The following is a 27,500-nucleotide window of genomic DNA, read 5'->3' as shown; positions in this document are numbered from 1 at the left end:
AAAAGAGATAACATTTTGTTATTTTATTCCCGGGCATACTTTCATGGCAGCAGATAGTTTCCATCATTGCGTTGAATCTGCATTGAAGAAGCAAATCAGAACCTACGATTTTGACGACTTCAAAGAAGCAGTTGCAACATGTAAAGCACATGTAGAAGTGAAGAACATGCAGGCAGCCGACTTCTTCTCTTGGCAAGACCACTCTTTGCAATTGAAGTTAAAACAAGAAACAATACATTATCTAAGGGACATGGCATGCATCAAGGTAGTCCGCGATTCCTATACATTAAAATACAAAACTTCGCATGACCAGGAGGATTTCCATGAATTAGATTTTTTGAAGAAATCTGCATGTAAACCAGGAGGTATGAAAATGCCAAACCACTTGGAGAGACCATGCGGTTTTCCAAAAGAAAAAAGAGATGATATAATCAAAAAACTTGGTGACTTAATGCCTGCAAACAGAAGACAATTCTGGCTACAAATGGATGTTTGCTGAAATGATAACAATATAATTAAAATACTCAATGAGGCTACTTGTCAAAATAGATAAAAATGAAAAATCATAGCATCCTTTTTTAAAACTTTAAAATAATATATTTTAAAATCACAAACATGTTTCAATGACATTGATAATGGCCCAAATGCTCGAAACATGTTTGTGATTTTAAAATATATTATTTTGAAGTTTTAAAAAAGGGTGGTAACAATTTAATATTTTTCATCCATGTTCGAAAGTATAATATCATAATTTTATTAGTTTTTTCTTTATTCCACTCAACATAATGTGTAATGGAACAAAGTTATAACAAATACAATTTAATTTTTTTGAAAGATGATCAGCTAATATTTCTTAGTTCTGGAACACATTTTGTCAGACTAATTTATCATTAAACTACAAGTTGTCATATCTGCTAAATAAATAGGGAATCACACTGAACTTTTATAGAAGATAGAATGAATGACATTGATTTTTTTTAGTGTATTTTTATAATTTTTGACAAGTCACTGTTTAGTTTTTATTGAATAAAATAATAATACTGTACTATATTACTTTTTCACATTAAAATATTGAAAAATAGTTTTTGTCACTATCAAATCTCTGTGTGTCATTTATTTCAAACAACAATGATTAGTAAAATACATAGAACTTATGTAGATTTTGTAAAATCTATTCATTATAATTGGAAACAGAATGGGTATTTTCAAATTTCACTATATTAAAAATTTTCAGTCATAGATTGCTACTCTAGTTTAGCCAAAGATGTGTTACTTAAACATAGAAACTGAAAATTGTTAATATTATTTTGAAATTATGATATAAATATAACTATTAATTCTGTTTCAACAAAATGTAGTAGACTGTACTGCATTTTTTCCAAGAAGGTGGTATAATGTTGGTGGTTTATACTAAGGAAAAACGCAGTACTGCATTTTTACTAAAGTATTGGAATGAAATGTTGGTGGTTTATACTAGAGAAAAACGCAGTATACTGCATTTTTGCTTAGCACACTCATGATTAAAGAAATGCTATTGCCCGGTAAAAACGCAGTATCTGCTTTTTAAATGACCTAACATATTTTTTTGAGGATTTTTACTATTAAAAATTATCTTCTATGTAGACTATATCTATATACATCCACAGTATGAGGTTAAACCTATTTTAGTGGTTTCAAACACAATTCAAACTTTGACCTCATTTTTCTCAGTTTGGTTACTTCAGTAGATACTGCGTTCTTGCTTATGAGGGCAGTATTTCTATTAATTACCTCCCAAACAGCAGAGTTAAAATTGGTACTAGTTGTTAATATTTCAGCTGTTTTCTTACACTTAGCTTTCCTCACTTCTTTTGCATAGTTTTTCTTTAGACATTTGTATTTGACTTCACTCGGAACATCCCTCACTAATTTAAATTCCTCATAAGCTTCCCTAACAATATTTCTTTGAGTAAGAATATCTTCAGTTATCCATTCATCTACTTTGTTCAATTTACTTTTTACTTTGACTTTTTTATTGGACAGCATACACTAATGTGAAATCTTAGAGTATCAATGAATTGCTTATATTTGTAATTTAGGTTACAACTGTTATAAACACTACTCCAATTTTCTTGAAGCAGTTTCTGCTTCAAACAATTTATATTTCCTAGCTCATATTGCTGAATTCTTTCACAAAAGTTTTTTTTCTGCTTGGATTCTGGCCCTGCAACTTAACATCTAAAATTGATAGTTATGATCTGATAGATCTGAGCTACCTAACCTGACATTACAACCTTCTATATTTGTGAGGATATTATCAATAATTGTCTGTGAAGTTCGAGTTACTCTTGTATATTCGTGGACCTTAATTTCTAAATTATTCATATTAATAATATCTCTAATATCCTCTGTCATTTTATCCTGCCTGGCAAAATCGGTATTGAAATCTCCTACTACTATAACATTTGTGAAACGAGCGGTTGTAATTTCCAAAAGTGTATGGAGCAGCTCACAAAATTTTTGCCAGTCTCCATTTGGTGACCTATAGATACCTAACACTGCTACCTCAAATCGATCATCAATTTTAACCTTAGTCCCGTCACCTCTAAATCCATCTCAACAGAAAATCTCTTAACAAAATCCAGTTCATAAGTTTGGGTATGTTAGCATGCTAGTGAATATACATACACCACCACTTCTATGAGCTATTCTACAAAATTCTGATCTCAGTGAATAGCCTGGAATCCTAACTTGATTTATTTCCTTTATTTTTAAGCCATGCTCTGTGAAAATAACAATGTCAGGATCCTCCTGTTTAAGAAATATTTCTAATCTGTCAATTTTGTTGCGAAGATACTGAATATTTTGATGATAAATACTAAAAACCTTACCATCTTGTGCTACTCTATCTCTAGCATTTGTAGCTATTTCCCTTTCCCTGTTTTGAGCTAATTTACTAAAAAATCGTTATTTGTTTTTTTGACTGTTTTTAAACCAGAGGATTGCAAACGGCTTTCAATCAGCTCTGCCAATCTATTACAAAATATTACTTTGCCAGATCGATTTAGATGCAACCCATGATAAGTGAAGTTATGTCTTTTCAGCCTTTCATTTAGAAAACAAATCCCCAGTTGTTTAGATTTCTTATTTTTTAGGCTGTTGATTGTATTATGGATTGATTTGTTTGTCGAATTGATTGCTTCATTTAATTCTGGCCTATCAAACCTATTAGGAATAGTACTTATTATTAAGTTTGTTTTTTTGCTGAGTGGCACAATTTCCTTGATTTTTTCTGTTACTTGAGGAAGATGATTCAAGTTAGGTTCATTTATATTATTTGAGCCACCCAGTACAATTAGATAGTCATTTTCATCAAAGTCTTTAGTTTGTTCCCTAGCTGACTCTACAACTGCATTAATTGATGCACTTGGCTTGAAAAAACATTGAACATCAAATTTATTTTTCAATCTTTTATCAAGGAGATCACTGCAATCACGTCCATGACTGGACATCAGTAGCAGAACTCTCCTTTCCTATCTTTATTTCCCTCAGCTATATTTTTGGTTGCTGTCTTCAAAACCTCACTGTACGTTTTATTTCGACCATTTTCAGAGCATTTCCCATCATTTAGGTTAGATTCTATTTTTTTGCATTTGGACGGAGGTTCTATCATACATTTAGTATTATCAAATTTAGATTTTAGTTTCTTTATTTCCTCCGACATTAGACTACATTGATTTTTTAGATTTAGTATTTTTTTTTATGTTCTCCATCTTGTAATTTTATAATCAGTTCCAAAGATTAATTTCTTCTACCATCCCTAACCTTTCTTCCTCAGACGTTTTTAGAGTTACTTCTAATTGGTTTTTTAAATTAGTGTGGCTACTTTGTAGTTGAGCAACTTTTTCGGCTAAAGTAGTTTGAGGAACTGGGGTTTTTGGTTTTGGCGTTTTTGAATTTTGGTTTTGGGAACGCGTAAGTACTCCCGCTATGTTTACATTTCTATAATAACCTTTGGTGTTCTATTTGAGCTCATCTTCCTATCTAAGAAATTATATTACTTGCAATAATAATAATTGATTTATAAATGATAGGATTTTAATTAGGTTATAATTTTAGTCAAGTAAACTATCTATGTTTATTTTTAAATCTCAAAAACCTAACCTCAAAATAACCTCTAAACGATGTTTGGCTTATAAAATAGAATTAAGAATTAAAATCTAAAACAAAATGATAAAACGTGATCAATAAACAATTATAATGAAATTAAATACAAAATTTGTACTTATCTGTGACTATTTATAACACAAAATCTTCCAAAACCCAGGAGCGAAATTATGTATGACTTTCATTCACAACCTCAAGGTCATATCACAAATTCATGCATTTTATTGGCAGAAAAACGAATACCTGCCAGATTTTCTTGGTTTTTGGGCTATGGATAGAGGTTAACCTGACAAGTGGTGTGGCATAATATGATACTTTTTTCTATAATACAAGGTGAGTTATTCAGTAGAACCAAAGATTTTTTTCTACCCTCTCTGATGAGAAAATCACTCACCGTACATTTTAATGCTGATATCTATCTCATCAACAGTAGCAAATTTCGACAATTTGATGACATATTCTTGTTCCTCTCGTTAAGTACTATCATTCCTAACAGTTTGAGCAATTTTGTAATTTTATTTTTTGCAAAAATAATGATGTACCCTAGCCTGTATACATATCGTGCAAAAACATAAGACCTTCCTTCCTAGCTAATACTGTAAATGGAATTTTGTCAGATATCCTTGATTTTTGGGGAATAGATACTGTAGCATTCCAGTACATAATATTTTTGAAATGATAATGATAATGAAAGCAGTGTATGATTACATAACCTTAACTTTTGGAAAACATTAGCATTTTATCAACATTTTTAGAGAGAAATAGTACAGGCTCAGCCTAGTTTTTCCTCCAATTTAATAATTGTATTATGATTATATTGTTTTATACAATAAATAAATAAAAATAATCTGGATTGGACAGTTACAAGAACAAAGCTACAGTAGTAGAGTTTGATGTAGAGTACTCACGCATCTTTAGTTTAAAGGGCTACTACATTTTGAACTTGAGAATGACTCTTGAAAGTTGGAACTATACTCTGTAGAAATTAACTTCTGACTTGGGAGAGACATGCGCAGCAGAGAAGGCATACAGAGAGGCATACAACAGATGCGAAGTTGCCGTTCTATCCGGCCAGCATTCCTCTAATTTCTCGTGAGTATTCAAGCGCTCAAGTTAAACTTACGGAATAAGTTCCTTTCCTGTCTGGAATCCTTCATTCGACTGAATCTAATCGACAAATTGGCAACTGCGCTTCTACCTATCACTCTGATCATCACTATAATTGGCTGATCTCCCTCCATTTCTCTGCGCCGCATATTCCTCCAAGTCTAAAGTTAATTTGTACAGAGTATTATAGTAGTTGTGACATCATAAAAAAAGGATTTGATAACTCATATTGTTCTATTCTTCAAAACAGAGCCATACAAAAAGCAATTTAATCCAAATAATATAACGGTTTGAGTGGTTGGTTTCAAGTTTGTAATGATTCTGTTGATTTGGTTTATCAAAATCAATTTATTTACAATAAACAGTCACTATTTATATTTTTACAACAATAACGTCCTGTACATCTTTATAAATACCATAATACAAAACAATAATAACAAATGTCACAAATAAGACAACATAGAATCAAATCTTAATCTATATATCTTTTTACAATCCAATAAACTATGTATATGTATTACATAATTGAGTTATGTTGAGATAAATGGAGAGTGTGTGTTTTTTTAATACATTACATTAAATGTCAAATTATATTTTGTTGTTTAAGAATTTCGATATAAAATTTTCTTAAATTTGAAGTTTAAAAAACACTTATGGAGTGAAAATGCACTTACTTTGGTAGTGACGATCGTTTCGCCCTGTTGTTGGTCATCATCAGACTGTGGGAATTTACTCAGATGTCAATGTGTTACCACAGTCTGATGATGACCAACAACAGGTCGAAACGATTGTCACTACCAAAGTAAGTGCATTGTCACTCCAAAAGTGTTTTTAAACTTCAAATTTAATTTTAACAGTGAAAAAGTATGGATATGCAACAGAGTAAAATTTTCTTGTTCAATGACTTTTTCTAGTGAGTTAGAGGTAATTGAAACACATATTTTCAGTCATGATACCTCAATAAACTAGTTACAGTATGACTGATATATAATCGAATAGTACACAGATAATGTGAAAATTTCATGTTAGGAAACATAAAAAACCATAAATAGCATAACATTTTGATATGTAGGTCTTTAAAATATTACACTCAATAGTATGACTATTGTCTTTCGCAATATTAAATATGTGTTATAATTTTACAATAATGGCAATATCAACATTTACATATAAATAATTCATGAAATCACAAAAACATTACACAATAACCATTGTAGCAGTTACAGTTATTTTATTTATTAATCGGAAATAGATACAAACCAGGCGAAAACAACAGGTATTCACACAAAGCTACTTTAAACCTGAATTTAAAATAAATATTCAAGGGGGAAAGCAGAGACCATTGGTGATATTCATAAGCAAAATGCGGTGTTGTTTGAATCTGTTCTGGTACGCTATAACAATTTTTACATCACTCGAAAGAGTTTACACGAACATCAGCACATTAACGATGTTTTGAGCCACTGAAAACAAACAAAATTATGATTAATAATCAAATAGATTGTAGTTAAAATACTCCAGTAATTACTTTGAGCCAGATGACTTGATGCGTTTTTTCATGCATTTGTTCAGACGTTTTTTCAGGCGCCAATCCAAAGTCCTGCAGACTCTAAAAACGCTTACATAAAGAATACTCTAGAAGAATTAATAAGCCAAAATAAAATTCTAATGCTTTTTTCTCAAGCGTTTCCCAATCCAATCAGCCAATCTTAAGTCCTGCAGACTCTAAAAACGCTTGAAAAAATTCTTAATATGGTCTGGTCCTAAAGAATACTCTAGAAAAATTAATAAGCCAAAATAAAATTCTAATGCTACATTTTTGCTTTTCTGGCTTATTACGACATCACTACTGGCTAAAGCTGGATTCTCACATATCAGAATGTACATGTCTGGTACAGTGAAAATATAATTTTCATTGAATCTAATGGGACTATTCATACACGTTTGGCAAGGCTGAGTAGGAATAGTCCATTAAAGAAGACTAAAGTGTTAAGATGCATAATGATAATCGACTCTCCGGATAAGTGCATCCTTTTTTATTGTTTGTTATCATATTTTTGTAACCCTATGCTCTGGAAGTAGCAAGATTTGGTAGATTTTTAATGATAGATTAAACAATTTTTATGTTCAAAAATGTTCCCTGAATAAAAGAAAGTTTCAGTAAGTCAATATAACAAAACTTTCGCCAGGAGAGGAAGCCTTGCTTTTAGTTGGAAGTAGCCACTAATCCCCTAATAAATTCCCTGGCTTATTCATTTCTCAGTTTTCATGGGAAACTTAGAATGTGTGGTAGAAAATGATTAGTTTTTGGGATATCAGAAAAAACTGGACCGTAAATAGAACCATAGGAAATTTCAATAATCTACTGAGATGAATACCAAAAGTTACTTACTTCTGGTAAAGTCAACTTAATGTTTCCATTTTGTAGTGGGTCCTTGGACTCGAAAATAGCTGTAAGTAATGAAAAAATAAATTAAAATCATAATCAGATACCTACTGTAGTTTAGAACTATCTATCAAGAAAACTTATTCTAGAGAATTTAACAACTGAGAAATTGTTTTTAGCGATAAAGTAAGGGTTGATATTTCAAGATTTGATTATTCACCAATAGAGTGATAGGTGCGAAACGTCACTTTTCAAAAGAATATGAATTTCTGTCTTTTAAAAATACAAGCTTAGGAAAGCAGTTATTTACGGAATTATCAAATTGCTGTTCTTGAATTTATTCAACAAGAGAGGTACGTACGATCAGTGGTTTTTATCATGCTAATCACGAAGAAAAATAAAAGGCTAATGGAGAAAATTTATAGAAAAAACTCTAATTACAAAGTCATTACATATAATTTATTATCAATATATGAACTCTGGTTGTGCATAAAAAACGCAAAATGGGAACTTTTATGACATTTGACAAAACGTTTTTAATCAATCTGATTCAGTTTTCTTCACGAGAAAATAATATAAATTTAGAAGAATCAAATGTCTGAAGTTTTCTAGTAAATAATAGAATAGCTCTAATCAGGAGATAGTGTTGAAGGATCAGCTTTTAGCAATAGTAGCTCTCAAAATTTGACTCAAATTAGCACTCAAACACTTTTGAACAATTTATTTTAACTGCTGAGAGTACGCCTACAGGTATTGTCTACTGTAGAAATAGATTATACATGATAGATAGATATGTTTGATAATACAGTTCTTGGAAAAAATGGTGGAAAGGTTGTTGAACAAAATATTATACATATTTGAAAAATCTAGTGTAAAGACAGTTAGTATCGGTACATTATAAAATGAATAGTTGACTAAATAATGGATAGTTGACTGAATAGTCGGCTAAATAGTTGAGTGAATAATAATAGTTGAATAGTTGACTAAATAGTTGAATAGTCGAATTAGCAGTTGAATTAAATTGAATAATCGGCTTTATTAAGGGCGGAGTGAGGGCTCTAGGTTGAATAAATCAGTTGACTAAATAGTTGAATAGCTGTCTAAATTAATGTATGTCTTACAAAAATGGAACATTGTAAAATGAATAGTTTAATAGTTGAATAGTTGACTCACTGAAAGCAACAGTCAGGTGAAGAATTGTGGAAACAAAATCGCCGAACCGAAATGTTCCATCTTTCCTCATGTAACGCAGAATTATCACAGACATCACATCTGTACTCAACTGGAACCCTGCAATAGCAAATTGAATTAGTTAATACAGTAATAGAAAATTGTTTAAAAGTTGCAATCGGACGAGATATTGCAATTCGCGATTGCAAGTTCAGTAAGATGATACAGAACTAATTGTGAAAAAGTTGTACAGTTGAAAGAAAACAATTTCATATAACGGTATAATAACTTATAAAATAATATAAATCTTTATATTCTTATAAGATTGAAAGCCTGTCAGATTGAACAATCGTGAGCTTGCTTATTTAATCTGAAATCCAACACTTCTTGTTACCATAGAGAAACGATAGCATAAGTAGATATCCCATGGTATAGGGCGTTTATGTCGCAACTTTTACTGTTATCCCAAGCCGATAGTTCACGTAGTTCTTTCCCATGCAGCTGTGTGACGCTGGTAGTTTCTCAAATTGTGCCGTTCATACACTCTTACCCCAAAAAAGCAGTAAAAATTGACAATAATCGACAGTAATCGGCTTGAGATAACAGTAAAAGTTGCGACATAAATTCCCTATACCATGGGATATCTACTTACGCTATTGTTTCTTTATGGTGTTACTCAATTTTTAATCAAATCACAATAATTATTATTGTCATGAAGAATAATTCAATTGTTTAATTATTCCACTTCTGCGCAAGTTATACGCAATTCAAGGGGCAATGGGTTCAAAAGATATGAAATTCTGCATTCTGGAGCTCTTTTGCCATAGTTATTTATTATTAAATCTTCGAGGTCTATAAATCGATCTATAGGTGTCTCAATCCATTACATTAATTTATCTAAATTGGTTTTTGAAATAATTTAGTGTGAAATCTGTATAATTGGCTAGGGCCTCCATTGCCACAATTAGGCTACCAATAACTGAAGATTAATACCATTGTAGAGTTAAATAGAAATAAAAATAAAAATCTCAGTACCCTTTTTTGAATTATTTTTTATTAGTTGTGATAAAATAATTCAAAAAAGGGTACTGAGATTTTTATTTTTATTTATATTTATATTACAAGTAGCCCTATACAGAAAAGAGACATTGTAGAGTTCTTTATATATTTTGCTATTCCATTTTGACATAAAATTAAGTGGTATAACTTTTTGTCTTACCAACTTCCAGTAGTGCATCTTTCAACCTTTCAGCTTTCAATATTCCGGCTCGTTCCCTCGTGTGGTTTTTGAAGGCTGTCTGCCAATACTTGAGACTGCACATCAGATCTTTGAAATCGCCCAGTTTCAACCTTCCGCTGCCCGTTGTCTAATACTCAGAGTCAACGATTGTATCAACATTGTGAGAGGATTTGATAAAAATATTCAGGTTTTCATCAGGTGGAAATTGAATTTGTTAATTGCAATAAATTGCAATGTTAATGAAAAAAATTATTATTGAACGAAAATCTAAAGTTAAATGTTGTGAATCACCCTGGAGACTTCTGCTACTGCAAATTTTGACAACAGGGTGATAAGCTATTATAGAAATCACTAGTATTATCACTATACTTTTCTACATAAAAAAACTAGGTTCAATAACTCATGCTATAGTTGTGTTATATGTAGTTGTAAGTAAAAAAAAAAATAGAGAAGCCTACTAGTAATTTCTATAATAGTTAAACAATTCCAGTAGCTATATTCAAATACTTTATAATTTTTAGCTATAATTCATTAGGTTAGGTTAGGTTCGATAAATACCGTATGTCAGCTCATCAGTAAATAATTTATATCCTATACGTCAGTTTTTGGTACCAGCCGCTAATAAAATCAACTGTAATAATGAAGTACAAAGCAGTCAACTGCTAATAAAGCTAAATTTCGAAACCAAATACAATCGATTTTCCAGAGAAAATTAGAGTAGGCCAAAAGTAGAGTTGAACTCCAAAACCCAAAGAAAATTTGATTGGTGATCTTCAGTTCCTTCAACTAGCTCTCAAATGGAATTTAATAGATTTTAAATGAATAATGATAATATTTTTACTATTGTATGTTTAGATACCTTTGAATCACTATTGAATCTCACTACAATTTGGAGTAAGATCTAAGTACGGTCTTAAGTTATATTGACGTTGGGAAGTGTGTATTGTATAGTGTATATTGAAATTACTTTATTATTGGAATATAAAAAAATACATTCCCATGAGAAGAAATAGCTGGAGTTGAATATAAATTTATTCATTACAAACTCCCACTTTGATAGAAATGGAAGAAATAGTTCAATAAAATTGAGCAAATTATTAGTACATGAATAGAATAAATGAGAGTATATCACACGTTATCTAGCCAAAATATTAAAACTATTAGTGCATTCCAATGTCGATAAAATGCCTTCTATTCTAGAATACCTTTATTTTAACTATCTTGGCTATTAATTCAAACGACAAAACAATATAAAGTTGAAGTGGTATTGTTTTCTGAATATTTGACGGAATTCGAGGAATTAACATAATAGATTATTTCATGCATAAATTTCGAAAAGGATACATCCAGAGTTAAGACGACTTGTCTGCAAACCTCCATGCAAGCGCAGCTTTTGATGTAATCTGTAAGACAAAATGAATTATCAATTAAAAAATACCAAGAGTGAAAGTCATTATTGATCAATTAGTAAATAGGCCTATGTATTTAATTCAAAAACTGTTAAACAGGAAAAGTAAGAAACACGATTAATTTATATACGTGGTACATAATTTCAAAGTCTTCAATCTCTGCTAGCAGACTCACTCTAGCAGACAGAGTGTGAAATCTGACAAAGCATTTATTGTAATGGTTCCACTTGTTACTTGTTCCGCTACTACGTAGACATCATGTCGTCATTTTCCGTCTGCGCTGTCCGGTGACGTCACAGTCACGGTTCTATGGCACTGCTATTATCAAGTTGGTTTCCTATATTATTTGTCGTGTTATTTGTCGTTTCAATTTTAATATTTGTACTATTCGATTTTTTGGAATTTATTTTGTCTTTAGGCATCTTACTTTCTAGATATTTGTTACTTTTTCACCAAACGTTTGTAAACGTTTTACTTACGTTTCAAACACATCCGGCATGTCCCTTTTTTTCAACCGAGCTTTAGCTGTTTCCTTTTCTTTCAATGGAGTCTAGTCGGTGTGTGCACATCTCGCGCCCGGTCTAAACTTTTCATCCAAATTCATCTGATCTACGGAACGTTTTTAAAGTGTGAATTACTCCTTCAAATTAATTCGTTTATTCTATTCTTCAATTGTGATTCAACTATTCATCGATTTCTTCACTTATTTACTCTGATAAACTTTGTCAAAATTGCAACCTCGTGTGGGCGTTTATCGCTATTTATTTGATCTACGGAACGTTTTTAAAGTGTGAATTACTTCTGCAAATTAATTCGTTTGTTCTATTCTTCAATTGTGATTCAACTATTCATCGATTTCTTCGCATATTTACTCTGATAAACTTTGTCAAAATTGCAACCTCGTGTGGGCTTCAATTGCCATTCTTCTAACAATTGGCTTCACCTTGTGTAACTCAAACTTTCAAGTTCATCATCTCTACCGTTTGGAAATCATTCTAAAAATTCCACAACTTGAAGGTCGGATTATTCGTTTGGAATTCTACATGCTCCTGCTTACATTTCCACTGGGGGATTTGCCTGCTGTGGTGGACGCTTCCATTCTTGTCATCGCATGGCCAGATCACATCGTCGCTTGCTGATGTCCTGTTCCTTTGGGTATTGCGGATTCATTGCCTGTCTGCCTGGCTGCATCTCCTCTTCAAAATTTTATTCAGGTTACTTAAATCGTTCTATTCAATTTTCATTTACGTATGTATTACATAATTGTTTTATTGATGTCTATCTTGACATTCAATTCATTGAGGCCACCGACGCCTATTAATTGATCTATTGATGTCCATCTTGACATTCAATTCACTGAGGCCACCGACACCTATTAATTGATCTATTGATGTCTATCTTGACATTCAATTCACTGAGGCCACTGACGCCTATTGATTGTTCTATTGATGTCTATCTTGACATTCAATTCACTGAGGCCACCGATGCCTATTAATTGTTCAATTGATGTCTAACTTGACATTTAATTTACTGAAGGCCTATGCCGCCTATATTTTAATGTATTCTATTTGTTGAGCACTATCTACAGATTATTGTCATTTATTATTATTCCTTTTGTCAATTGATGTCTAACTTGACATTTAATTTACTGAAGGCCTATGCCACCTATATTAATGTATTCTATTTGTTGAGCACTATCTACAGCTTATTGTCATTTATTATTATTCCTTTTGTAAATCACTAAGATTGAAATTTGCAGCAATAACTTTTCAATATAGCACTCAATTTATATTCGCAATTCAGGTATCATTAATATTACCTTTTCGATTATTGTCAGGCTTCAATGGTCATTAATGTCATTGACCTAATTTCATTTAAATTTTGTATTTCTCTAACGTTTTTTATCACATGTTGTAATTATCCCAAGATCTTTTGACTCAACCTACTTACAATTGTTTTTGTATGTGGCCATCTGCCTATTATTATTTTATTATTATTAAATCTTATCTTGTTGACTCATTTAGTCTTTTATTGGCGTACTTACCACACTTCAAGCTATCTGTATTTTTATGCACAGAATTCAAAGATATATTTGTAGGTATTAATACCAACTATCATTCACAGTCCACTGCCCTGACTTTGGATTCTGTCATAAAAATTGGTCCTCCGGGCCGGATTTCTTGATCCAGTGTTTATCTAGGATAATTGTTAATTGGACCAATTGGATAAAAATTGGTCCTCCAGCCCGTTCATTTTTGATCCAGTGTTTACCTAGGATAATTGTTAATTTTTATTACCCATTTCTTGGTCCATTGAACCTTAGGGTTTCAGTGACCGTGTGCCTAATAGTCTAGCTTGACGCCAATGATTAGGTCCCACTCTAGAGTATATTTTATTCCATTGTACCTTTGTATGTTTATATTGTTTAATATTAAGCATTCACACACTTGTTTCAAATTTTCAGTACTGGCTGCAACTCAAAGCACGCTGCAACGTGTATGCACCAGCTATCAACTATCTTGTACCCTGAGAGACTGAACCGCACTGAACTGGTCACAGACGGCTATTGCACATTGAGAAAACAACACACAGCAAACTACACCGCCTTGCGAGCTCGCTACTTGACTCGCCGCACAGCAAGCTTGATACAACTTGCCTCAAACGCACAGGCGTGCCTCTCTGCGTACTGGACCAGCGCCCAAAGTTGCTTGTTGGCGCAGCAATCGCATTGCTACAGTGCAGCATCGTTTCGTTCACTCAGGTTTTTCTGTTAGTTTTTAAGCATGTCCGATCATGAGGAGATTCACTTCCTGAGCCTTCTGCTCTTTCCAATGCAAGAGACAATTTACACCACGAAATAGATTGGTTCATAACCAGCTATAGCGATTATGTTGTGGACACTGAAGCCACTTATTATCAATTGTTGACTGTCAAAAACGAACTAGGTTCACTTAGAATTAAGTATGATAAAATCCATGAACAGTTATGGAATTCAGAGTTGCAAGCACAGACACTTCAACTCATTTTGAAATACTTAATAAGTTTATCTCCATTACCTCTAAGGCAAACGCTGCATTAACTGCTTTTGAAAGCAGACAACGCAACAATGAGGCCACTGCTGGTGCTTCCCAGCGCCAACATCTCAAAACTCACATTTGGCAAATTTTCAGTTGCCTCAGATTCCGCTTCCACGCTTCAATGGGGAGCTTTCAAAATGGCAAGCATTCTCAAGTGCTTTTACCAATATTATTGGTAATCAGATAATATTAATGACTCATTGAAATTTTTCTATCTTTGTCAATCACTCAGTGGTGAAGCTCTTGCTAGAGTGGAACACATTGAAGCTGACGAAAATGGTTTTCAGCTTGCATGGAACCTCTTAAGGGAGAGGTATGACAATAAGAGATTAATTGCTGCCAGGCACATCACGGCAATTGAATCTCCTCCTACCATAAAACGTAACTGTCCGCAATCATTACAGGCATTCATTGACTTTTGCAAGTCCCACATTACCGCGCTCGAAGTGCTTCAACTTGGAGTCCAAATCAAGGACTTATTGTACATGCACAAAATGTTGTTGCAGTTGGATACTGCTACTGTTCGAGAATGGGAAAAGAGTGTTGGTATACACAACATTCCCACCATTGATAAATTTTGGAATTTTTTGGAATCACAATGCAAAATCATGGAAGCTGTTGCTTCAAGCTCAGCTAACCATCATCAAGGAAATGTACAGCAAAGTACATCCAACTCGGTTGGTGCTCATAGCAAGCCGAAGTTCAATCAAAATCAATCGAATGTTCAAGCTAGGATGCAGGTTACTACCTCTTCTATGTCACCTTGTAGTTTTTGTAATTCTGTTGGTCATTTTCCAAATTGTTGTAATGAATTATTGAAGTTGCAGGTTACTGATCGTTGGAATGCTGTCCGTGACAAAAGGTTATGTTATAATTGCCTCAAGCCTTTCACACCCAATCATGTTTGTTCGGACAAATCGTGTACACTTTGTGGCAAGAGTCACCACACTGTTCTTCATAGGTCGTACCCTCAATCACGAGACACTCAGCCTACTTCTAAGGATAAGGTAACTTCAAATGTTATTCATTCTCAATCTTTTGCTCCCTCCAAGGGTAAGAATGCTGTTTTGAATTCTGTCATGGTTCAGAATGCGGAAACAACTAAGCAAGCTGTTTCTCATGCAGAACAGCCTCAGAAGAACTCTCATGTCACAATGAGCTCCACTTCGTCATTGTGTTTGCAACAGCAATCAACTGTCGCTTTGTTACCTACTGCCGAAGTTTTGGTTCAAACTTCTAGTGGGGAATTTATTAAAGCAACCGCTCTTTTAGATTCTTGCTCTGATTGTAATTTGATGTCAACTAGGTTGGCTGAAAAATTGTCACTTGTTACTTTGTATTCGGACACTTTGATTCATAGTGTAGGTGAGAATAAGACCAAATCATCTATTTCTCATTCAGTTTGCTTGTCTTCATCTGATCGTTTGTGGTCGGTTGAAGAAAATTGTATTGTAGTTGATAGCATATCATCTAATGTTCCTAGTGTGAACATTGATCTTTCTAAAATTTCAATTCCTGTTGAACTCAAATTAGCGGATCCATTGTTTGATCAGCCTAAGCCTGTAGATTTGTTACTTGGTGCTGGCATATTCGCATCTGTTCTTCAGCCTGGTAAATTGTATCTAGCTCAAAACGCTCCCATTCTTCAGAAAACCAGTCTAGGTTGGGTCATATTTGGTTCTTGTAAAACCATTCGTCCTATTGCAGCACCTCGTTCGTGCCTCCCCGCTTCACCTGTGGCCGCTCCCCGTAGGGTCATGTCAAATTTTCTAACTTCAAATGATGTCTCTCATCAGTTAGAGGAATCAGTTCAGGTATCAGTTCAGGAAATCAGTTCTCAATCAGTTCAGGTATTAGCTACCACTTCTTCTCATAATGATGTTATCTCAGGCATAATCAATAGTTGCTCCACCTATCACAAAATTGTTCGTACAACGGCGTATGTTCTACGGTTCATTCATAATTGTAGGAAACAAAATTCAGTCGCTCCGCGCTTTGGTCAATTAGCGGTCTCTGAAATATTAGAAGCTGAAAATTGTATCTTCAAATCCATTCAAGAAGAAGCTTTCTCTGCTGAACTTAAAGCATTGCGTCAAAATCAGGAGCCATTGCCTAATAGTTCTATTAAAGCCTTGTCACCATTCATTCACTCAGATTCACTGCTCAGAGTTGGTGGACGTTTGCAAAATGCAAATGCTTCCTTTGATTATAAACATCAAATATTGTTGCCCAGCAATCACAAATTCACTCATGCATTGATTGTTGCTCACCATCGTTGTCTAAGTCATGCTGGTGTGCAGGCCACCATGGCCAGTGTAAGACAACGATTTTGGTTTCCCTCCACCCGTCGCACCATCAAAAGTGTATTGCGGCATTGCATAATATGTTTTCGCTTTTCGGCTCTTCGTTCTGAGCAAATCATGGGTAGTTTACCAGCGGCCCGCATTCAGGCTAATTTTCCCCTTTATAATTGTGGTTTGGATTACGCCGGTCCTATTTCCATCCGTGTAGGCGGCCCCAAATCTCATACTTTTTCTCCACCACTCTTCAGAAAAAAGACCCATTCCTCCACCACTCTTCAGAAAAAAGGCAAATGGTTAAACAATTGTGAAAATTTGAAGGTCGGTACGGTTGTCATCTTGAAGGATCCTGGTTCCGCGCAGTCCACTTGGAAGCTGGTGCGCATTACTGAAGTTCATCCCGGTAAGGATGACAAGGTTCGAGTTGTCACTGTTCTCACTCCCTCCGGCACTTTTAAGAGAGCTATTTCGAGTTTAGCACCTCTTCCCATTGATGAGGATTCTAGTTAATCCCCTTGCTCTGTGGTTCATTTCGTATTTTCAGGTTTCATTGTTTTTTCCCCTGGTTCTCACATGGGGCCCAGTTTTCAATTTCCAATTGCCTTGCCAGATTTTACATATTTCTTACCTTTTCTTATTGTGCCTTACCCCCGTATGACACAAGGGGCCCAGTTTATGTAAAATCTGACAAAGCATTTATTGTAACGGTTCCACTTGTTACTCGTTCCGCTACTACGTAGACATCATGTCGTCATTTTCCGTCTGCGCTGTCCGGTGACGTCACAGTCACGGTTCTACGGCACTGCTATTATCAAGTTGGTTTCCTATATTATTCGTCGTGTTATTTGTCGTTTCAATTTTAATATTTGTACTATTCGATTTTTTGGAATTTATTTTGTCTTTAGGCATCTTACTTTCTAGATATTTGTTACTTTTTCACCAAATGTTTGTAAACGTTTTACTTACGTTTCAAACACATCCAGCATGTCCCTTTTTTCAACCGAGCTTTAGCTGTTTCCTTTTCTTTCAATGGAGTCTAGTCGGTGTGTGCACATCTCGCGCCCGGTCTAAACTTTTCATCCAAATTCATCTGATCTACGGAACGTTTTTAAAAGTGAATTATTCTTTCAAATTAATTCGTTTATTGTATTCTTCAATTGTGATTCAATTATTCATCGATTTCTTCACTTATTTACTCTGATAAACTTTGTCAAAATTGCAACCTCGTGTGGGCATTTATTGCTATTTATCTGATCTACAGAACGTTTTTAAAGTGTGAATTACTCCTTCAAATTAATTCGTTTATTCTATTCTTCAATTGTGATTCAACTATTCATCGATTTCTTCACTTATTTACTCTGATAAACTTTGTCAAAATTGCAACCTTGTGTGGGCGTTTATCGCTATTTATCTGATCTACGGAACGTTTTTAAAGTGTGAATTACTCCTTCAAATTAATTCATTTATTCTATTCTTCAATTGTGATTCAACTATTCATCGATTTCTTCGCATATTTACACTGATAAACTTTGTCAAGTTCACAACCTCGTGTGGGCTTCAATTGCCATTCTTCTAACAATTGGCTTCACCTCGTGTAACTCAAACTTTCAAGTTCATCATCTCTACCGTTTGGAAATCATTCTAAAAATTCCACAACTTGAAGGTCGGATTATTCGTTTGGAATTCTACATGCTCCTGCTTACATTTCCACTGAGGGATTTGCCTGCTGTGGTGGACGCTTCCATTCTTGTCATCGCATGGCCAGATCACATCGTCGCTTGCTGATGTCCTGTTCCTTTGGGTATTGCGGATTCATTGCCTGTCTGCCTGGCTGCATCTCCTCTTCAAAATTTTATTCAGGTTACGTAAATCGTTCTATTCAATTTTCATTTACGTATGTATTACATAATGTTTTATTGATGTCTATCTTGACATTCAATTCATTGAGGCACCGACGCCTATTAATTGATCTATTGATGTCCATCTTGACATTCAATTCACTGAGGCCACCGACGCCTATTAATTGATCTATTGATGTCTATCTTGACATTCAATTCACTGAGGCCACTGACGCTTATTAATGTTCTATTGATGTCTATCTGACATTCAATTCACTGAGGCCACCGACGCCTATTAATTGTTCAATTGATGTCTAACTTGACATTTAATTTACTGAAGGCTATGCCGCCTATATTTTAATGTATTCTATTTGTTGAGCACTATCTACAGATTATTGTCATTTATTATTATTCCTTTTGTCAATTGATGTCTAACTTGACATTTAATTTACTGAAGGCCTATGCCGCCTATATTAATGTATTCTATTTGTTGAGCACTATCTACAGCTTATTGTCATTTATTATTATTCCTTTTGTAAATCATTAAGATTGAAATTTGCAGCAATAACTTTTCATTATAGCACTCAATTTATATTCACAATTCAGGTATCATTAATATTACCTTTTCGATTATTGTCAGGCTTCAATGGTCATTAATGTCATTGACCTAATTTCATTTAAATTTTGTATTTCTCTAACGTTTTTTATCACATGTTGTAATTATCCCAACTTTTGACTCAACTACTTCCAATTGTTTTTGTATGTGGCCATCTGCCTATTATTATTTTATTATTATTAAATCTTATCTTGTTGACTCATTTAGTCTTTTATTGGCGTACTTACCACACTTCAAGCTATCAGTATTTTCATGCACAGAATTCAAAGATTTTTTTTGTAGGTATTAATACCAACTATCATTCACAGTCCACTGCCCTGACTTTGGATTCTGTCACAGAGCAAGGAAGCATGCTCTGTGAATTTTTTTCTTACTTTGCTTTTATTTAATAGTAAAATGCAGTAAAATTGCAATTATTCAATTGGGAAATTTGTTAGTTAAGCCAGGGAAACAAATGCAATGGAGTAGATCAGAGGAGAGGCAAAATGTACGTCTGTGTGTGTTGCAACATTCGAACACCTAGGTCGAATTTTTTCTGTCTCAATTTGTCTGTTGCTGTGTGCGTTTGCCTTAATATTCTTATCAATTCTCATTGTTGAAACATTCTAAATTTAATATTCTTTTCGAATTTATTATTGAATCATTCTGAATTTAATATTCTTACCGTATCAATTTTTATTATCGAAACATTCTGAGTTTAGATGGGATAAAACTCAATTCAATTCAATTCTACATTATTAATTCAATCTCCATTTTCAGCAATAATAATATTCAAAGTGTCTTAGTAGTGAATTATGGAAATAAGGAATCTTACCTTTATGACAGCTGACTTCACTAATGAAGGATGTGTGTCCAATAATCTGAAAAACAATGTACAAAGATTAAAAAAAAAAAAATTTATAGAACAATAATGAACAAATAAATCGTTATCATGGTACCTGTAATAATAATTTGATAATCCATAGTTAGCAAATAATCAGTACAGCAAATGCTGTGCAAAATAATTAAACACCGCTTTATAGAAACTTAATAATGCTCGGTTGCTCAAAATGTTAAAAAATATAAACATATCAAGTGCTGATTATAAACGTGATATCCGCTTCTCTCATTGGTTCTCGTGGCATTTAACCGCTATTTACAAGGTTATAATGCACTTTTGTGGAATTGTGAGTTAGGCTCAACTCACTTACGCGACTCAGGTCAAGAAGGGACTCGACTCTAGTCGAGAGCATGTGTTTTCAAATGGGTGACGTCGCGGAGACTAGAATTGTCTGAGTGTCACCATTTGGAAACACTAGAGTCGAGTCTCTTCTCGACCTGAGTCGCGTAAGTGTGAGTTGAGCCTTTGTATACTACTCGAATCTAAGTAATCCGAATGAAATATTAGGAAGCCAGCTGTATATGAGAATTGAAAAATAAAATATATAGATACAATGTGAAACAATTATAGGTATGTAGAAAGATCTTATCACAACCCTAAAGCATTTTTTTACATATATATAAAGGCAGAGGATAATCCACAATACAATATTTCATTCGAACATTCTTACATTCACATTCTAATTCAAATTAAAAACAAAATAGAATTTCAATTTTTCATGAGTGATTAGTGAAATAAACATCAGTATTCTGCCCATTTTCATTATAATTTTATCATTATTAAACGAAAATCCAAAGTAAAATGCTGTAAACTACCCCAAAGACTTCTACTACTGAAAATATTAACAACAGAGTTAACAGCTAGATGGAAATTCGATAAGAGCTACTATCCAAAAATTATTTGCCATCCCGGGGGAATCGAATCCGGTACCTCCTAATTGCTAGTCAAGTATGCTCACGCTTTCACCAAACTAACAATACATTCTATTTATTTGCACATTGATAGTATACAATTCATATGGATGATTGGGGAAATTAGGTAAAACAGATTCAGCTCAAAGCTGATTCTAAAATTTACGTCAATCATTTGATAATGTTTACTCTGAAATGTGATTAAGTTACTTACTTCAACTTGAGTGGTTTACTAGAATAAACTCGTAACGTAAAGCTTGACTCCTGTCCAGGTTCAAACGTGGTAGGCATTACCAAGTATCCACCCTGTTCCAGTTGACATCTATGGCTAACCTGGAAAACAATGAACAACATTCAAAAATTCAATTTATTAACTATAAACAATACAAATTGCACAATAGGGCAGAGTACAAACACGCCAATAAAAGCATTTATAAAATAGAAGATCAGTGACAGTTTCAATGAGTCCAAATTCAAATTCATTTACCGAAAAATACATAATAATATGTATAAAATACATATAAAGAATATCGACAGAGATGTTGACTCGACATATCGGAGTGTATTTTTGAAAAAAGTTAAAGCAGTATGGATAGTATGTGAATTTGGATTGATTTGATTGATTGATTGATTGATTTAGTACTTTATTTATGTAGATTACAATATATACTGTCTTATACACTTATATACAATAGCTTACAATACAGCAAAATTATAGATGAATTTACATGATATAGACTAAGAAAATAATTATTGAACTGTATATGATATGAAAAAGCAATTTGTAATATAATAACTATAGATAATAATTATATTGTTATGCATCTACATAAATTGGCGGAGCTTTGGACATATCAATGTCCATTCTTCGGAAAGAATATTAAAAATATCCTCCCCACTAACTCTCTACCAAAACATTAATTTCATTATTTAAACTAAGGATTTATTTATTAATGGAAATATTGTAAAAGTTTTAATCAATATGAATATTTAAGAGAAAAAAAACAGAAAATTTATAAAGTAAAATAATTATATAGGTAGATAAGATCAAATAATTGATTAATAAAATGAAGTAGGCTGAAAGTAGATCAGGGTAATAAACTTTCAGTAATATACAGCAGTATGCAGTGGATAATTGAAATAACATGAGTTTATATAATATATATATATATATACAATTCGTTCTATAACAGGTTTAAAGGTTTGTATTTGTGGGATGGGTGGGGGATGGTTGTCGTGTGATCGTTCTAGGGCCGGACAGTTTCAGTCATTTGTTCCAAAAGATTTTTTTTAAAGTCAGGATGAAGCTCGCTCGGCTCTCGATGGACCTGATAGAAACAGGAAGTGCATTCCATGCACGACAGGCACTGACTAAGAAGGATTTTGTGAAAATAGTAGTTCGATGATTGGGTATCCTTAAAGTACTTTCTCCTGTTCTAGTATGTGAAGCATCTATCCTCCTACCTTCAGAGACAAATTTGAAATCATCTTTAAAATAGTTCGGATTACCGTATTTCAAGATATCTCTAACAAGCTTGACTATTCGAAAAAGCCTTTGATTGGGAAGCTTCAATGTTGAACTAGCAATATGGGCTGGGGTGATATGATCATGGCGTTGGAGAGAGTAGACGAAACGTAGACAATAATTTTGGCAACGCTGTAGTTTATCATTCAGAGTGACTTGCATATCGTTAAGAACAGAATTACAATACATTAAATGTGGGAAGATGAGAGATTGAACCAATAATAATTTAATGTTTCTAGGGAGAATATCGTGCATTTTCTTCAATGCATGCATGGCTGAGAATACCTTTTTACAAGTTTTGTTCACTTGTTCTGACCAGTCATTATTATTCATAATAATGCCTAAATTTTTAACTGAGCTACAGTAAGGAATGTCATTACCATCTACACTAATTTTGTGAATCGATTCAAGGTCAATATTGTTTATAAGACGAGAATATCCAATTATAATGGGTTGTGTTTTGATGGGATTAAGCTTAAGGCCATTTTTCCTTGTCCATTTGGAGAGAGATAAACAAACGAATCAAGCAGAGAATTTGAAATAAATTTCAGGAAATCCAGGTTTCCAGAATTCAAAACTTAGGGAGAGACGAGGAGTGAAGTACACAATTCAATTATTCTTCAAGAAAATATTTAATTTACACTATCACAACATCAAATTGTATAATAGTGTTAACACTACTGTTGAAAATAATATTATTATTCTTATAATATATTTTTCATATTTTCTTATTAAAAGTAAATACAAAAGCACTCACTTGTCTACTATTAGTGTACTGAGAATTGACGAGTGATTTGTTTTTCTTGAAGAATGCCCTTCCTATGGTATCGGAGTTGTTTTTTGGTAATGAGTAGGCTGTGAATCCAATAACCTGAAAATAAAGGAAAAGATTGTCAAAACTTATGGAAATTTGTCAGATGTAAGTTAGTTTGAGTAAAGCTATATAGCCAGCAAACCTTACGGTACCAGTGTACAAGTAAACGTCTATCATTGTGTATTGATAAAATCATTGATTAATATGCAAATTAAAATGTATCAACTGTATTAAGGAACCGCACTCAATGTGTATTGAGGAATCCTCAAGAGAGAGTTTTTTAATAAGTTTGCCGTAATAGTAGTTGGTAGACGTTGCGTATAGGTAAATTTAATATAATTACACATTATGAAAAATATAATTATGCACTATGTAGGCTACATATTGAATATAATAAATTACACATAAGGTAATTCCAAACTGAGTCGATGTTGTTTTCCATGGAGAAAAACTTCATATTAACTCAATGATTTTAAAATGAAAAAATGTAAATAAATATTGTATTATTTACTGAGAAATACAAGTTCTATTTTTAATAGAGTTAACAGATCAGTTTGAGATATGGTTATTAATTAAGTTCTAGTTGATAGTATGATGTGCTTTTATAAATTATCGTATTCAAATATACATGAAAATTAAAGATCAAAGTACCGTACCCTTTTAACATTCATTTGTACTAAAAAGTCAATCTATATTTATAAATTCTTTAATCAACTACAATTTGTGATCTGTTTTCAAGATTTGCTATCTTTATTCTTCATTTCAACAAAAAATAAGTTATCACATTTAATCAACGATACATATAAAAATGATTAGGATAGAAATAAGGTTAACCTTCAGCTATTTCTCTTCCGAATTTGATAAAGTTTATTGATTATACATTTCGATGATTCCTTGATGCAGTCTGATTAATCTGCTGTGATATTATGTGAACTCTTTGTTTTGAGTAACACAATTCATTTCAGTGAATAGAATACAGTAATCAAATCGAGATATAAATTATTACTTTTATAAAATACCATTAACGACCTTAATAGAAAGGCATAACATACCTTTGGCTCCATTATGCTGTGTTGATTTAATGATATGATGACTTCTTCTAGCTCACTAAGTATGAGATGCAGTTGTGGATTGATGTGAAACGTATCTGAAAAAAATAAAAATAAAATTAAAACAGTTTATACTAATAAAGCATGAGTAATATCCTGATGGTATCATTACATTATTTATACCTTTTCAAAAATGGTTCAATGGCATATTTTTTCACAGCCTCATTATATGAGGGGGTCGTATTAGCAGGTCAAGATGGTGTGATGATCTACACATTGTCATATCGTAGCAGAGTGATGCATTTGCCTGTGCCTGACATCAGATGTAGGGTGTGTCACAAACACCAGAGACCCTGATGCACATTGGCAGCTTGTTCTGTGCATGCAACTGCAGGCTACATTCACAGGCATAATGCTGCATTGCGAGTGTTCTATTACCATATAAGGCACTCATACGGTATTATAGACAAAACACCAGTGCTGCCCCAGGAGATATAGAACCCATTGTGGAGAATGATAAATTCCGATTATACTGGAATCAATCATTCTCTACCACTATAGTGAGGTCCACGTTATAATGACAGTATTTGATTAACTTTGGTTTTGCTATCCTTGTCTATCATTCGACAAAGCCGGTGGTACTATCCTTTTCTAGGTCCACAACGATGCCAATTATTTTTTTGACAGTGTAGAAATATAATTAATTAATGAAGAGAATCGGTATTGCTATTCTTCTATCTTTATCCACTGCCATTATAACGTGGACCTCACTACAGGCTTTTAACGGGAATCTGCAACTTGCGCCCAGCGGTCAGAATGTGTTTGGGCACTCACAGATTGAACGTAACGAAGTGAACGTCCGTGACGTCATCACGAGTCATGCCATTTCGCTCTCACTAGTAGCTGATATTAAGTTCCCCGACTGAAGGAGCGAAATTCAAATTCACTACAGTATCCTAAGGAAGCTTCAAGCAAAACACTAGATATATTTTTTTAATACTTAAAACCTTCAAATACTAATAACTTTGAACCTCTGTCACTTAGCGTAGCAAACATATCAACACTCATGTTCATTTTCTCACTCATGGTGACAGCCTGAAAGAATCAATATGTGCTAATTATCGAAAAGTTGATGGGGTGGTGTGGTTTTGACAAACCGGGGGTCAACCTTCTCAACATACTGTCAGAGCTGGAAATTCGATGTATTAATGATTTCAAAATTCGTCACAAGTCGAGATAAATCAATGGAACACTTTTGGAGTCGAATAGGAAGGGATGGTCGTTATAAAGCAGATGGTTGTCGGAAAGTTTATATACCGTTATCACTTCCAGAGAGAGTGACAGACAAAATAATGTGACTGGCAGTGATGACGTCACGACGTAAACAGTGTACGTGTGTATCGGAGCCATGTATCACTCCCATTTGACCGCTGGGCGCAAGTTGTGTATGTCCCTTTTAACAGCAACAAAGCCTCATATCATCCTCCAGGATTTGATTGCAAAGGCAATATTTGTCATTGAATTCTCAGCACCAGCTGAATGCAATATTGCTGCCATGGAGGAGGACAAACGAACCAAGTATCAGGAGCTTTTTGTGGAACTGCGGAACTGAACCCAGGCTACTCAGTTAGAATAGAATAGAATAGAATTGTTTATTGATCAACAAATATAACATAATATATATGGATCGTGTCAAGTTAAAAACTACAAATAAAAAATGAATAGGCTATAATAGGTACAGTCATGCCATGAGAAAATGTCTTAAATTAGTCGCGACAATAAGTTATTCCGTACAAGCAGGCAAAACAAGGTGAGTAGTTCATTCTCATTTTGAAGTTAACATGTGTAAATTTAACATTGCAATATTTGACTATCGAGATATTCCTCTATTGTATAGAATGCGTTACGTCTCAGCAGTTCTTTTACTATTCTCTTGAATGTGCTGCTTGGAAGACTTCTAAATGTTAAGGGAAGTTTATTGAAAAGAATAACCTGCTGGTATTTATGGCTTTTATAGGTCTTGTGCAGTTAAATTGATAGTGCTCATGATTGTTGTCCTTGGAGGGGTTCTTTCATCGCTGCTTTCAAATTTGAAAACAATGCCTGCTTGTGAAAAGAGTGCCAACTCACTGGCAGGCCAAATACAGAAAACAGTGATGTTGGGCTCACTCCGTCTGCTCAGAGCAAACGATTTGTGGATCACGAACATGGCATGATTGCTCACCTCACGGATGTGAGGAGTAATTGTGTCAGAAATCGCTTGTCAAACCTCCTGGGAATCGAAACCCAGGTTGGGATGGCCAAGCAACTCCTAAATGGGAAATCCAACTAAATATTATTCAAAGAGCTTAAAGTGTTAACAGTCCGTCAATTATATATTAAAAACCTCATAATTTTCATTAGAAATAATAAAGATATTTTTCTATTCCGTGAATCAAACCCCAATTTACGACCTTCCAGAAATAGGTTTGAAAATATAAGAATGGATCTTAATGTTTCGCCGGAGACAATATTTTTACCTAGCTAATAAATTGATCAATAAAATTCCAGATTACCTTACTGAACATATTAATGGAAATTCTGTTACATTGCTTAAAAGAAGAACTATTGAATGGATAATTACCAGTAAAGTCGAGGACATACTTTTTGAGTGACTCCTATCTTTGTTTCAATAGTATGTTAGCCATCTCTCTTTCTTTCTCTTTTCTTTCTTTCACCCTTATTCATAATATTCTTTTATTATTATATTATATAATTTCTTATTTCATCTTTTTCTAAGCTCTTAATGACTCGTATTGAATCGTATTAGCAACTCTCACCTGCGCACAAGATTTTCCTTGCAGGTGATTGGTTTCTTATACTTTTGCTGAACGTTTTGTTTTTTTGTATATTTTTTGCTTTGAAGAATCAATAAATTTTTTTGAATTTGATTAAAATAATAATAAGAAATCGATACTGTAAATCTCGAAAACTAAGGTCGATACAAGAAAATTTGATTGAACATTTTTTGTTGCAAATTCCAAGTAGAATGT

At 33.4% G+C, this 27,500-nt stretch overlaps 1 protein-coding gene across 1 annotated transcript in view; it reads right to left on the bottom strand.

Moving 5' to 3' along the window:
• Nucleotides 1–6,487: 6,487 nt before the first annotated feature.
• The window catches only part of LOC111063155 (calpain-C), a 126,126-nt gene continuing 105,113 nt past the window's right edge, over nt 6,488–27,500 (bottom strand). Inside the window, exons 9-18 of the mRNA XM_039429387.1 lie at nt 24,472–24,566; nt 23,363–23,476; nt 21,295–21,413; nt 20,104–20,149; nt 17,096–17,111; nt 11,394–11,452; nt 10,029–10,176; nt 8,813–8,929; nt 7,646–7,704; nt 6,488–6,716 (exon numbers count right to left, since the gene is read on the bottom strand). Of these exons, the coding sequence (XP_039285321.1) occupies nt 6,690–6,716; nt 7,646–7,704; nt 8,813–8,929; nt 10,029–10,176; nt 11,394–11,452; nt 17,096–17,111; nt 20,104–20,149; nt 21,295–21,413; nt 23,363–23,476; nt 24,472–24,566 (800 nt within the window). The 3' untranslated portion in view covers nt 6,488–6,689. The remainder of the gene's footprint in view (nt 6,717–7,645; nt 7,705–8,812; nt 8,930–10,028; nt 10,177–11,393; nt 11,453–17,095; nt 17,112–20,103; nt 20,150–21,294; nt 21,414–23,362; nt 23,477–24,471; nt 24,567–27,500) is intronic.

This window comes from Nilaparvata lugens, chromosome 5 (genome assembly GCF_014356525.2).
Source record: "Nilaparvata lugens isolate BPH chromosome 5, ASM1435652v1, whole genome shotgun sequence".
In the NCBI taxonomy this organism is placed as follows: domain Eukaryota; kingdom Metazoa; phylum Arthropoda; class Insecta; order Hemiptera; family Delphacidae; genus Nilaparvata; species Nilaparvata lugens.
Note: the sequence above shows the minus strand (reverse complement) of the source record. Positions and strands in the feature narration are given on the sequence as shown.